The following is a 13,936-nucleotide window of genomic DNA, read 5'->3' on the forward strand; positions in this document are numbered from 1 at the left end:
AAAAATCAGGTAAAAAAAAAAAAGCCGCGTCGCCGCACAACTTTTTGGGCAAGCTCCATACCAGAAACCGGAGACTTTTTTTTGGGGGGGGGGCCTAAACTGGAATAAAAGAGTAATGAACCAGTCTTAACGGCCGTTTAGACCTTGCAGAGTCATGACCGTGATGACGCGCAGGTCACAGGTCACGCAAAATCCAACCAATCAGAGCGTAAATTCATCAGAGTATCCCAGCGTCCTGTTTGCAGGGCGGGGGGGGGGGGGGGGGCAAACACGATTTATTTAGAGCGGGGGGGGGGTACACAAACACGATTTATTTAATTAAAGCCCTTTAATTACAAAGCCCCCTCTACGGGCAGGTGCGCGTACTATACTTGCGCGTGCGCGTAGGGCCAGTGTAACATTGACCTACTAACGACTGGAACTAAGCCTAGTCTATTCAGCAGTCTGCGAAAAACGTCGCATACACCGCGTACAGCAGCTACGTACATGTAGGCCGCCTATTTCGTGTGTCAAATTAAAATAGGCGATTTTGACGTGTACTGTACTACCACCAGTCGACTATGGCCACCATCGACATGTAAGGTCATGCAAATTGACGTATGCTACAAGTACAATGACCATATCGATACATGCTGTGTTTTTTAATATTATCAGCAGATGTCTGAAGTGCATGAAGTAAGTTGTGCCATGACCATGGCCCTAGCCTAGCCTACATGTAGGCTAGCTGGAGTTACCCAGCCCTGAGTTTTATCATTGGGTTGTCACAACCCAATGATAAAACTCAGGGCTGGGTAACTCCAGCTACATGTAGGCCTACAAAATTGTGTAGTTTAACTTTAGGGCGATCGTGAAGTGTAGGGCCCGGTTCCTAGTATTTTTTGTACTAGTATAACTTTAAGCCTTTAAGGGAACAAAATCCACTTTAAAATTAACGGACCTACCAAACTAGTAGTCCGAGTAACTTGGACCCAACTTATCGCCTTTTTAACATTTGGACATGGTCTATCGCCAGACCATGTCCAAATGTTAAAAAGGCGATAAGTTGGGTCCAAGTTACTCGGACTACCAAACTAGGCCCTAGTTGGTGACATTCACAATAAACAGGTAGGCCTATGTCCTAGAGGGCTGGGTTTTGATTTTTTTGGGGGAAATTCGGGGGTAAAACTTCTAAAAAAAATGTCGATGACAACGCGGCGACAACACGCGACCCGTAAATAAAGATGGTGATCACCGCGCGATGTACCGTGACTCGTGAGCAACAACCAGACTCTTCGCAGATGACAGTGTACTCTACTGAAGAATTTCATCACCTGTACTGTAGACAGTGCCTACCTTCAAGAAGATCTGAATGCACTTCAAGAGTGGGAGACTGAGTGGCTCATGGAATTCAACGCAACTAAGTGCCTAGCCCCATAAATGTGGCCTATTTACTGGACTGCCTCCGTAAACATAGGCCACACATCCACATGTACAAAAATCGTGTCGACTTTGCCAAATTTTGATTTTCACATTTAGGCTTAGTTTGTAGGATTTTTTTGCTTTAGAAGCATACTCACCCTCTTTATAGGCTAGTCAGAAAGTGCTGCCTTTTTCAGATGTCTAATTTTTGTGAAATTTCATGTTGAAATTTTGATACACAAACGTGTAAAAATGAATCTGGAAATTTCACGAAAAATATACATCTGAAAAAGGCAGCACTTTCTGATTAGCCTATAAAGAGGGTGAGTATGCTTCTAAAGCAAAAAAAACCTACAAACTAAGCCTAAATGTGAAAATCAAAATTTGGCAAAGTCGACACGATTTTTGTACATGTGGATGTGTGGCCTATGTTTACGGAGGCAGTCCAGTAAATAGGCCACATTTATGGGGCTACTAAGTGCCAAGTCCTACGTATCACCAACAAATGCACTCCAAATTCCAATCACAATGACCTACACCATCCACGGGCACGAATTGGAACTCGTAGACTCGGCCAAATACCTAGGAGTGCATATAGACTGGAAGCTAAACTTCAACATACACGTAGATACAGTCACCAAGAAGGCAAATTCTACCCGTGCCTTCTTGAGCCGCAACCTCAGTCATTGCAGCTGAAAGATCAAGGAAAGTAGCTACACCATGTTTGTCAGACCAATAGTAGAATATGCATCAACATCATGGAACCCCCACACTCAACGTAACATTAAAAAACTGGAACAAGTTCAGCGTAGCTCAGCAAGATTTGTGACAGGCGACTATGACTGGTCAAGCAGTGCTACTGACATGATCAAAGATATTCATTGGCGTTCCCTAGCTGATAGACGGTACTTAGCTGGGCTGGAAATGATGTACCGATTCGGTTCGACTATACTCGTCTTTTGAGGACCGCACTCTATGGAAGGAAGGAAGGAAGGAAGGAGTACGCACGGCGCGCTGAATCGCAAGGCACAAACCGCTCGGGAAAATTGTGATTTCTACCCCAAGAATCTGTTCAAAATTGCATTAAAATTGAGACAAGTCTGCTTTTGATTGTAATGGTGATTTTTGAGCAATAAAAAACATTTTTGACTCTAATTTGATCAAAACAAAACAGGGGCCCTAGACTTCATGATCGCCTAGTTTAGGACACCCTTTTCTGTTAAGTTCTTAAATGGAAAGATTCCCATATCTGGCTGCTGGCTAGCCCCATAAATGTGGCCAATTTACTGGACTACCTCCGTAAATAAAGGCCACACTTCCACCATGTACGAAAACTTGTCGAACTTTGTCAAATTTTGATTTTCACATTTGGGCTTAGGCCAAAAAAAATAATTAGTCGGTCTCTGGTCGGCGCGCGCGTTGATTTTAATCATGCGTGTCAATCTTTCTTAGCTCCAACAGCGCCCTCTATTGCTGCACCTCATTTCTTTTTACCAAAGAGCACCAAGGAATGGGAAATTGCACCAAGGCAAATGATCGAGAGCACCAAGGCAAATTATGGAGGACACCAATGTACATGAGGACACCAAAAAAGCAAAATAGTACCCCACCTTGTCTGTACAATCCAAGCTTGAAAAAAAAAGAAAAAAAAAGAGAGAAAAAAAAAAGCCGCGTTGCCGCGTCAATTCCGGAACTTTGGTCTGACCAGAGACCGAATATTTTTTTTTTTTGGCCTTGGCCTTGTTTGTAGTTTATTTTTGCTCTAGAAGCATACTCACCCTCTTAAAAAAAATCTGCTTCCAATTCCGTTTGTTCAAATATACAAGCGCAGCGACTTTGAACATTGCGCACTGGCCGTATGACACAGCGAAAAATAAACAATGATCTAATCGCATGTACCCCGGACGATACCCTACCGTGATGCTGCGCCATTCATATGAACATAATACGTACACGCATTCGCTATGAAAGCAATAAGCACGTGCTGTTTTGTGCTGCGTAGATACAACGCTACGTAAGGACGTACGTTTCATCAACATGTGACGTACAGAGCGTTCTGTGGACCACACCATTTTTCGGTATTGGGTGTGCTTTCCTAAGGTCAATATTTAGAAGCATTTCAACTGTTTCAAAATTACAAATAATATTTTTTATTAAGTCCGAAACATTTTACTGTTTGAAAATAAGTTCTTCAATGCCGAAACATAATTTTCGTAAAGGATTTATTCGAGAAACGATGTAAAACTCCAAAGAAAGGTTAAAGCACCCCTACGATATCAATGGATCTGTCCATAAAGATGGCTGCACATGAGGAATTTTTTTCGAAGAATGTCGCTGTCGAAAAGTTGGATTTTTTCGTTGCTGATAACAGTTGGATAAGTTTGGTAAAAAGGGATCTGTTTGTTCTTAAGACAAAACCAATCAGCAAGTATTGCAACAAAGCAAGTTTTTTTAGTGCTCCACAATGCGTTGCTTTCTCAAATGCTGAGGGAAAATTTGGTCGCGTAGTTCGCCGGCGTGGGCTGGCCCGCACGCCGGGTCGGTTGGGGCCGGGATAGGAAGCAATTCCCGGTGATTATTTCTCATTGTCATTATCTACAATTATATTTTTTAACATAACAAAAATGATATTACTCCACATTGTGTTGTAGCATGTTGAAATTGCAATCGCTGACGACTTTTTCTGTCTGAGACCTCCATGGTTTTACAATTTCTCTTCCTGCCGATGGTTTTATTGATGAATTTAAAATCGGAACTACTGCTACGGCAACTCTACAACTTAAAGCTTCTTGAAATTGAAACTTGGCTGTCACTGTCTCATGAGAATGAGATGGTTCTTATTGCTCCATGTAAAACCTTGTACATGCATGCCTAATTACTCCCTGTTTTAGTTTTAGATTGATTAAATTACTCTGACTTCAAAATTGAATTCAATGAATAGTTACATGAATATGAAATGTTCATGTGATTTGTTCTCGCACTTATTGACAAAGTAAATCTCAACTTTTTATAAAACTTTGAGGAACTACTAAAAATGATTAAACATCAGAGAGCATCGATCTGGGAACAATTTATACATTGTAAACATGTTCTAAAATTTGAAAACAGAAGAAACTTTACAAGAGCAAGAGTATCATTGAAACAAATAAAACAAAATTTCTTGTAATTTTAAACACTTCTGCTGAAAAAAAAAAAAATCAGGGGAAAGTGGCAGGGGATCGCCTCAGATTGCACAACAGAGCATCTAGAGTTCAAAATTTTTCGGGGCCCTTATGCAGGCCCCAGACCCCACGCCGTGAGGGCTTCGCGCTCCGCGCTTGCATTAGTCGTCGAACCAAAATTACCACTATGCTATAATTTCACCCTGGCTAGAACCCTGACAAAGCTTAAATGTGAAAATCAAAATTTGACAAAAGTTTGACATGTTTTTGTACATGGTGGAAGTGTGGCGTTTATTTATGGAGGTAGTCCAGTAAATTGGCCACATTTATGAGGCTAATATCTGGCCATCACTAATTTTTCCTTTCAGCAAGTAGTATCAGCCATCAGGCCCTATTTCCTAAAAAGTCAAATTTAGCAGGGAAAATATTGAAGTATTTACTGAGAAAACACAAATTTTCAAACCAGTCTCATAGGGTTTGTGCACAGGCATGACAGGGTGACAAGTGATGGGAATCTTTCTGATGGGAATCTTTCTTCGGTTTGTCCTAAAAAGTCAAATTTAGCAGGGAAACTATTGAAGTATTTACTGAGAAAACACAAATGTTCAGACCAGTCCCATAGGGTTTGTGCACAGGCATGACAGGGTGACAAGTGATGGGAAACTTTGTGATCGAAATCTTTCTTCGTTACCCTCCGTACTAGCACTCCACCGAATAGGCATAATTTGATGACGCCATCATATCACTGACACATGGTAGGCCTATGCATTTTTTTGCATACCCTCGAGGACAAAATGCCCCAAAAATCTGGTAGGCCTTAAGAGAATACATATGAGAAAGACAGTTACCCTGGATAGATTCACACATTCATGACATTCCAAGCATGATCACACCCCTTAAATTGTTCCAAACAACCGGTAATTTTGAAAAAAGAACAAAGCATTCTGATAAACTAACCGCTCACATTGAAATATGTCTGTCGATTGGTGCCATCCATTTCATTGCTGATCGATGGAGCGCATGTGTGACGTCACTATCGAAGAAAAACAGGTCACGCTTAATCAGTGACTGTTTCGTGTATTGATACATGTGCCCAGCGCCACAAGACTGTCATACGGCGCGGGGCACATATCACTACACAAAACAGTTCTATTTTGCAATGACATTGTCACGTTTGTGCTTATATCGCCTGTGTTGTAATTTCGCTGCAAAATCAAAACCCTACACTCTCACCACCAAATGAATCCTTCCACATGACGTCGCCAGCAATTTAGGTGAGTTCAGTAACTAAAAGGTTTTCGTTCTCTTATAGGAACAGGTCCTTAACTACACAATCGCCATGAACATGATGACCTGCAACATACATGTCATGCACTACTGAGTACTGTCACTGGACTGTCAGGCCTACTGTAAGGTGGAGGCTTCTCTTCTGATTTTAATGACGTACATGACCCATAATACGGACATGCTGATTGCTGGTAAGTGGTCTAATCATCCTTTTTTTTTTTACTAGTTTAGTAAGTCCAGCTCATATGCTCATCGGGAACTCGACAAAGCCTAGGCTATGTTGAATTCCCGTAGCCCGACTGCCTCTGGCCGCACACTTGTTCCCCTAAACACTGAAAGGTGATGTGGTGATGTAGCGATTTTGCTACCGATTTTGATCAAGACTATCTTCTCATCCAGGACTGAAATTTCCAAAGTTACGGTACCTAGTCGTAGAGGAACTCATACCTGTTCAAAAATACGTTCCTTTATAATCGAGAAATCTTCATCCATCTGGCCAAAAAACGAGGATCAGTCATCAGCTCCCACGAATATCGTCCTGAAAATGTGTCTACATGGGATTTCAAAAAGTCGGATGGGTTGTAGTGCATTATGCGGGCGTGCTTGGTTATGAATGCATTGTACAGTTCATGGCCTTGTGTTGTCGGGCGCGTGGCGCGGCCGGCCATACCAAACATTAACAACCGATTTCACTCGCGTGAATGAAATAAAATGAAGCCTTTGACCTACTTCCAGAACTGTAAGTTTTTTTTACAAACCTTACAGAAAGACCAATAGAAGTTGCGGTAGCCAAAAATTCTCAATTTTTTCTGACCTCTAAACTGTCCTGTTGCGAAATGTTTGGCCTCAATATTTTCACAAGTATTATCTTGATCTGGATTTGTACCTCTAGGGTGGAATGAAATTCCTCAAATGTCAAACAAAAAAGTGAAATTTACCAGAATTTCGTTCACCAGGATCATTGGAGTCTCGCACTTGGCCATCTCTCATCATGGAGAAGGACAGGGATGTATTTCGAACTGCCATTAACTTGCCTTAAAATTGGACTTAAGCAGGCAACATGCTTGCAACTACATGTATAGCGTTTGCCGTCGACTGAGGGCGATTTAATTCTCTTGACCAACTACAGCGCGGCTTTCATTTCATCACGCGAGGCACAGAAACACTCTCAAAATGAAAGCCGCGCTGCAGTTGGTCAAGAGAATTAAAGCGCCCTCAGTCGACGGCAAACGCTATAGTTGCAAGCATGTTGCCTGCTTAAGTCCAATTTTAAGGCAAGTTAATGGCAGTTCGAAATACATCCCTGTCCTTCTCCATGCTCGAGAAATGTTTGTGTGATTCACAAAGTCTTCTGGGTAAAATGTAGGAAGTGCCCTGCAGCTTACTTGTTTTCTAATCGATAGCCAAAAGAACATAGCGCCCTCTGTTAAAAAATAAAAGATAAAGCGTTCTCGTTGTGATGGGTCACATATGATCAAAATGTCTAAGGTCATATACCAAGGTCAAAGGTTATCTGAGGTCAAGTTGTCAGATGTAAAATGTAAATGTAAAATTGGTCTTGTTTGAAAAGTTGAAGTCCAATTCCAACCAAACTTGAATCATAAATACAACATAGAACCTTCATTAGGATCATGAGGTCTAAGGTCACATACCAAGGTCAAAAGTCATCTGAGGTCAAGCTGTAGAATAGGATGAACATGTAAAATTGGTCTCATTTGAAAAGTTGAGGTCCAATTGGAACCAAATTTGGGTCACAAATAATGCTGATGCTGTCAAAGGTCACATACTGTACCACACACCACAGTGAAGGGTCACTCTGTAACCCTAACGATCCCCAACCAGCCAAACTCCAACACCAGGGTTTGTTGGGATCTGTTAGGATGAGTACTGCACTAGTATACTGACTGTGCTTTACGTGGGATTAGGCATACCACAAATACATGTAAACAGAGGCCAACTGTTGATATGCACATATGGTGTTGGGATTTGCAAGGATGAGGAAGGTTCAGGTCACCCTATGTTAAAATTAATCACGAAAGCAGGCGAGATGTGTGGTTCGAGAACCACCTTGTTTGCAAAAATATCTCTCTTCCCCCCCCCCAAGGGCGGGTCCAGAACATAATTTTGGGGGGGGCCAAAAAAAATTTTGGTTCCCCCCAAAAGGTGGGTCAAAAAAATTTTGGTTTGTAGATGCTCTGTGGTGTGATCTGAGGCGATTTCTGACCACTTTAACCAATGTTTTTTTTGAGGAAAAGATGGTGGTGTACTCATTGCCTGCCTTTATTGCGATGTCAAAAAGTGGGTCAAAAAATTTACGGCGTGGGGTTCGGGGCCCGCTTAAGGGCCCCGAAATTTTTTTTGGATTCTAGTTGCTCTGTGGTGCGATCTGAGGCAATTTCTGACCACTTTAACCAATGTTTTTTTTGAGGAAAAGATGGTGGTGTACTCATTGCCTGCCTTTATTGCGATGTCACATAAAAAAATTAAAAAAATTGATTTCGTTTTGGGGGGGGCCATGGCCCCCTTTGGCCCCCCCCTGGATCCGCCCTTGCCCCCCCCCCCCCCCCCCACACCAATTTAGGGTGCTGGGGACTACATGTATGTAGTGTTACAGGATTTTCTTGAAGTCGTTTGTTTTTTATTTTATTTTGTGATATCGATTAGGCACATATTGTACATGTATGCTTGAATTGGGAACCTATCCTCTGCACCCACATAGTAGCTTTGACAAGCACTTAAAGTATTATAAATAGTGCACAAAAGTCAATTGAATTATGTCACACATTTATTTTTGCTTTTTATCTTTTTACATGAAATACTAATAATTTCAATAATTATTTCAAATAATTTTAATAATAAATATTACAATTAAGGCCTATTCCTTTCATTTTCAAATATTTATGAATATCCAAACTTAAACTATTGAAGCATAAGTGAAGGCCTACATGTAAATTATCTCCACTCTGGATGGGTAGGAGTTGTGAAGCATTGTTACAAATCTGAAATAATGACATTATCACACAAGCTTGTCGAATTCGCTTTTCCCAGAGAATAAAAGACTATTCTCAATTTTGAAGTAACAGTGAATAAAGCTAATAGGCAAATAATTAGTGTTTAATGTAATTGTAGGCCTACTGCTTCAGAAGGGAAATCCTCCAGCCATGCAGCTGGCCTTCTCTTTACAATTGTGGAAGCTAACAAATGTGGATTTACAGCCAATTTATGTGTGCAGATAAGTATGCATGTGGAATCGTTCAATACAGGAAAATTTACTTTCAGATATCTTAAGTAATATCTGTGAAAACATAAATCAACTGTCAACACAAGCCTTGCATTAGTATTATTTTTCGACCAAATGAATGGTTCTACACTGAGGGAAATTTCAATCCTCGTCTCTGAACACCAAATCATCCTCAAAATCATCATCTGACATACAGTGACAACATTTAAATGTGAATTAAACTTACAAGAGGGTTATAATTATCCCATGTGCAGTGATGGATATGGGTGACTCCTTTTGACTTTCCATCAAGAAAGTGGATTCCATTAAGAGTTCATGAAAATTAAATGGAAAATAGATATCTAGGAATGCCAGGATTAATTTCCATAGTTACAAATATTTTTTTTAATTTAGAGTAAAAATGATTTGATTTTTTATTTCCTTTCTCAAGTGAGTGCTGTAGAAAACCAGTGCAATTCTAGACATCTACTTTCCATGTAATTTCCAGACGAAGTCAAAACTTCATATGGGAAGTAGATATCTAGGAATGCCAGGATTAATTTTCCCTTGCTAGTAAGCCTGTGCATGTGTATTGTGTAAACTGCTTTCAAACTAGAAATCAACTTGTAAAACAGTGTGCCAGTTATTAAAAAAAATATGAAATGAATGTAAACAAAAATAAAGCAAAAGCACCCCCCCAAAAAGGAGCATTGTCCAAACATTTGTCCACAGGTGACAGAGGGGCCCAAGATACAAACATACATGTAGGCCTAGTCCAGTGGGCACCATTTATGGGCATGACAAAAATACTCCTATTCATTCATAACACCCAGTTTATTAATAATTATGGACAGGATTACTAAACTATGGATGACAATTATTGAAATAAATCTGGCCTATGCCAGGCCTAACAGTGCTCGCCAAATCAGCTGCCCAACGTCTCGGGAAAACCAAAATATTTTGTCTGACAAGCAAAATTTCCAACTACTTATTTCACCAATGCTCACACAATTTTACACTTTTCAATTTTAATTTCAATTTCAATTTCAATTTATTGGTCCTTCCAGGAAATTTGTTTTGTCACATGCAATACATAAATAGATAATTCATTAATATAATCCAGAAAATTTAAATAAGCAAATTACTAAAATAATACTTACGATTACTATGAAAATAAATTTTTAAGCATATCAGTAAAATGACAGATCCGGAAAAACAGTACGAAAATGAAAACCTGACTGCGTTGGAGATGGGAATAATGAGATACGTGTAGTTAAAGATGTTTGTTGCATCAGTGCTGATCATTGAGGAGACGTATGGAAAATGGTACAAATGAAATGGAGATACCGGTTTGTTCTTGCCCTTACTGACTGAAATCTCCTACCAATACTAAGCATTTTGAAATATGTGTTGAGGGGATGCGCACCATTTTCCACCACACTTAGAGCCTTAGTTAGTACCCTCTCCCTGCAGACTTCATCCAAATTTATTCCCATTCCCAGAATCTTTTATGCTTGTTTCACAACCCTTTTCAGTTTGTCTTTGTCCTTTTTCATTGCTCCATTATACCAAACTACACAGTCGTGAATGATGACACTTTGTATGACCGAGGTGTAAAACAGACTCATAATGACCCTATCGACCCAAAAAGAACGTAGCTTATGCAGGAAATATAGCCTCTGATTTCCGTTTGCTGTGAGTTTTGCCTTTGCTTAAGTTTAGTCCATGGGATTTTTCGAAAGTTTCGGGTACTATCCACATACATGTAGGATGGGTTGCCGTATTATCGCGGTACTTATCACTTATCACTCGTTCGGAATAGAGATTGCCAACTAACCTTCCCGATTTGTCCAGTCTTTTGTGTAGTATAACTCTTCCTTTTCAAATTGATATAAAATAATCCGACGGTGGTGTGGTATATTCCGTGTACAATGCCTGTGAACATAGACATGCTTGGAGTGTGCGAACAGAGGTGGACTCCCTATTATCCCTATTAAGTGTTTTTTATAATAATCTCAAGTTTTTATGCCCCGCGGCGAAGCCGAAGGGGCATACTGTTTCCGCCTTGTCCTTCCGTGGGTGGGTGGGTGGGTGAGTGGGTGGGTGGGTGGGTGTACAGGCATTACCGTAATTTTCGGAATATAAGCCGCGGCTTATACGTTGATTTTGCCCATGAAAATGTTTACTGCGGCTTATACACAGGGCGGCTTATACGCCGAGCCGTGAAGAATAAAAATGATATTCAAATGTATATTTAATGTGCTGGTATAAGGAAAGATCTGTTGCTGAAATGAACCATCAATTAAGAAAGTCATAATACAAACCGAAAGCACGTCCAACGAAAAGGTACCGAGCAATAAAAAGTACGGCTAGCGAAAGCTGTCTCTTTGACATCGACATCGACAACCGGCCGTACGTGATTCTAGTGCTGCATGCATGCTGCATGCCTTTCCCATGGACCACACCATTTGTTGTAATAAAGGCGTGTACTTTCTTGGGAACAATAATTACCAATATTTTTGCTGTTTAAAAACAGAAAAAAAGATAACTAATACTTTTTATGGAGTTCCAAATATTTCTCTATTCAATAATCAGTTGTTCAATGTCACAATATAATTTTTTTCTTGAAATGTATTCAAGAAACGATGTAAAACTCAAAGCAGGGGCTAAAAAGCACCCCTTACGAAATGAATGGATTCGTCCATAACATTTTCAGCATCGTGTTGACTGTTTTCGAAGAAAGTTACGATCGCAACTTGAATTTTGAGGTTAGTAATCACAACAATTTGATACGTTTTGTTGTAAAATCGGACCTGTTTATTCTTAGGACAAAACAAATCAGCATCTGTTGCCACAAAGCAGCATTTGGGCAATTCTCCATGGGAGAGCAAAAAATGTCAAAAATAAATATTTACATAATAAACCTTTTTTGTACTTTTTCCAGACCTCAATTAAATGGGGAATTCAGTTCAAAAAACAAAATTGAAAAAAAACCCACATATTTCTGGTAAAAACAGTGATTTTTGCAATTTATGATTAAAAACGTTCAGATTTGGTAAAAAAATAAAATTTTGTGTATGTATTGATTTCTGACTTATAGGAAAAAGATTTGATTTATTTTATGATGTTACAAGTTACTAATATTACTCAGGGTCATTAAAAAAAAATCTAAAAATATAAATATATATATATATATAGTGAAGGCCTTCATTTAAAAATGTCAAAATTAGCACGTAATTCCGTTACCGAAAAAATGGCAAAAGTTACTTATTTCACAATTTTTTTTGTTTTTTCCCTTCAAATCATGTATGTTGAAAAAAGACCCTACTATAAACATAAATGAAAAATAAAAACTTTAAAATAGTAATTTCTTGGCATTTTTCCAAGTGGTAACGGAATTACGAAACGGTAATGGAATTACGGTAACGGAATTACGCATGCACAAAGTATGCACGTTTCCTCCAGATTATGTACATGACATATTACATAGGAGATTTGCATGTAACCTTGGACAATAACTTTAAATACTGAATTACTTGTTAAATCATTTCCCTCTTTAATTAATTTGCTATTATACAATTAAAAATAATCAGGTGTTCCATTGATATTTTTTACTTTTATTTTTTGTTTTTTACTATTTAAAAAATGCTAATAGTTGTTTGGATGCTTAAAGGGAATATACAACATTTGCAAACATCAGAAAATAAAACTACCAAGATTTTACGAAATACCTTACTAGGATGTTGTTAAATGACAGTCTAAAGCATCCTGTAAAATTATGGCACCTGGTGTGAAGTAATTTTCAAGAAAATGATAGTTTTGTATACATTTCCAACGGTGGTCGGCCGACCACCGTTGGAAAAACCTAACTATTTTTCAACTGCTGCTCCAACTTTACACTCTTTCCAGTCCAAATTTTGTTTGCTATTTGTTACATGTTCATGAACGGGTTCAGGCCAGCAAGTCTGGTTCCCTTACCCTCCACTTTTCCGGCATCTATAAATTGATCCATTTTACCTTTAGTGGACTCAAGGAACCAGACTACTTGAACAGTTTTGTTTTTCTTGGTTTTTCCAGCATTTTCGAACGCAAAACTTCAAACATGTCAGTGTAACAATATTTGATCTATTAATTATACTAACCCCTAGATAGTTCATTTCTGAAAATTACAGCAAAAGCCAATGATGTACATTCCCTTTAAATATGTGTTGCCAAAGCCGTTGTCTGGTACCCACAGAAAATATATTCCACAAGTATATGAAAGTTGAGTACCAGACTGTACTTGTACTTCTACTTGGCATAACTTAACATCTTCCCTTGCTCAGAGATGCCAACCAGTGCAGTTTTATTGTATTTTCCACGATAAACTAGTGAAATACGATAATACAATTGTTCATAGTAAAATTCGATTTTCGGTAAAAAAAAAATAAACATTGCTAACAGGCAATGCAGCCATCACCAGACTACTTTCATTTGACCTTGACCTTTGACCTAAAAAATGATGCCCAGACATGTTTAGGCCTACATTTACATTTTGATCTGCTAATTTTCACTTAGCTTTCCCCTTGTGGCATTTTATAAACTTCTAAAATTTGTATTGTGATGAGTTTATGTTGAATTCAATGTTAATGTATTGCATTTACCTATTACATGTAAACCTATGGCGTAATTCCGTTACCGCCCAGGCGTAATTCCGTTACCGTGATTAAAATGCAAATTATGAAAAGAGTGATTATTTTTTCAACTTTGTTCTGCATTGTAGTTAACAACAACCCTGAACTCTACAAATGACAGGTAGTGTCCAATTTTAAAATTTCAAAACTTCAGAGAGTTTTATTAATTTATGCGAGAACTCAAATATGCTTGTCCT

The 13,936-nt window shown here is 39.0% G+C and overlaps 1 protein-coding gene across 12 annotated transcripts in view; it reads left to right on the forward strand.

Moving 5' to 3' along the window:
• Positions 1–387: 387 nt before the first annotated feature.
• LOC119728692 (zinc finger protein 271-like) overlaps positions 388–13,936 on the forward strand; it is a 149,734-nt gene continuing 136,185 nt past the window's right edge. For 3 of the 12 annotated variants that reach the window (XM_038201021.1, XM_038201020.1, XM_038201016.1), the window contains exons 1-2: positions 393–675; positions 5,872–6,037. In XM_038201021.1, coding sequence (XP_038056949.1) covers positions 5,998–6,037 — 40 coding nt within the window. In that variant the 5' untranslated portion in view covers positions 393–675; positions 5,872–5,997. Of the gene's footprint in view, positions 676–5,871; positions 6,038–13,936 lie in introns of all 12 variants that reach the window. The other 9 variants (XM_038201017.1, XM_038201025.1, XM_038201018.1 and 6 more) reach the window with 6 other exon arrangements.

This window comes from Patiria miniata, unplaced genomic scaffold (assembly GCF_015706575.1).
Source record: "Patiria miniata isolate m_02_andy unplaced genomic scaffold, ASM1570657v1 HiC_scaffold_20, whole genome shotgun sequence".
NCBI classification, from domain to species: Eukaryota; Metazoa; Echinodermata; class Asteroidea; order Valvatida; family Asterinidae; genus Patiria; species Patiria miniata.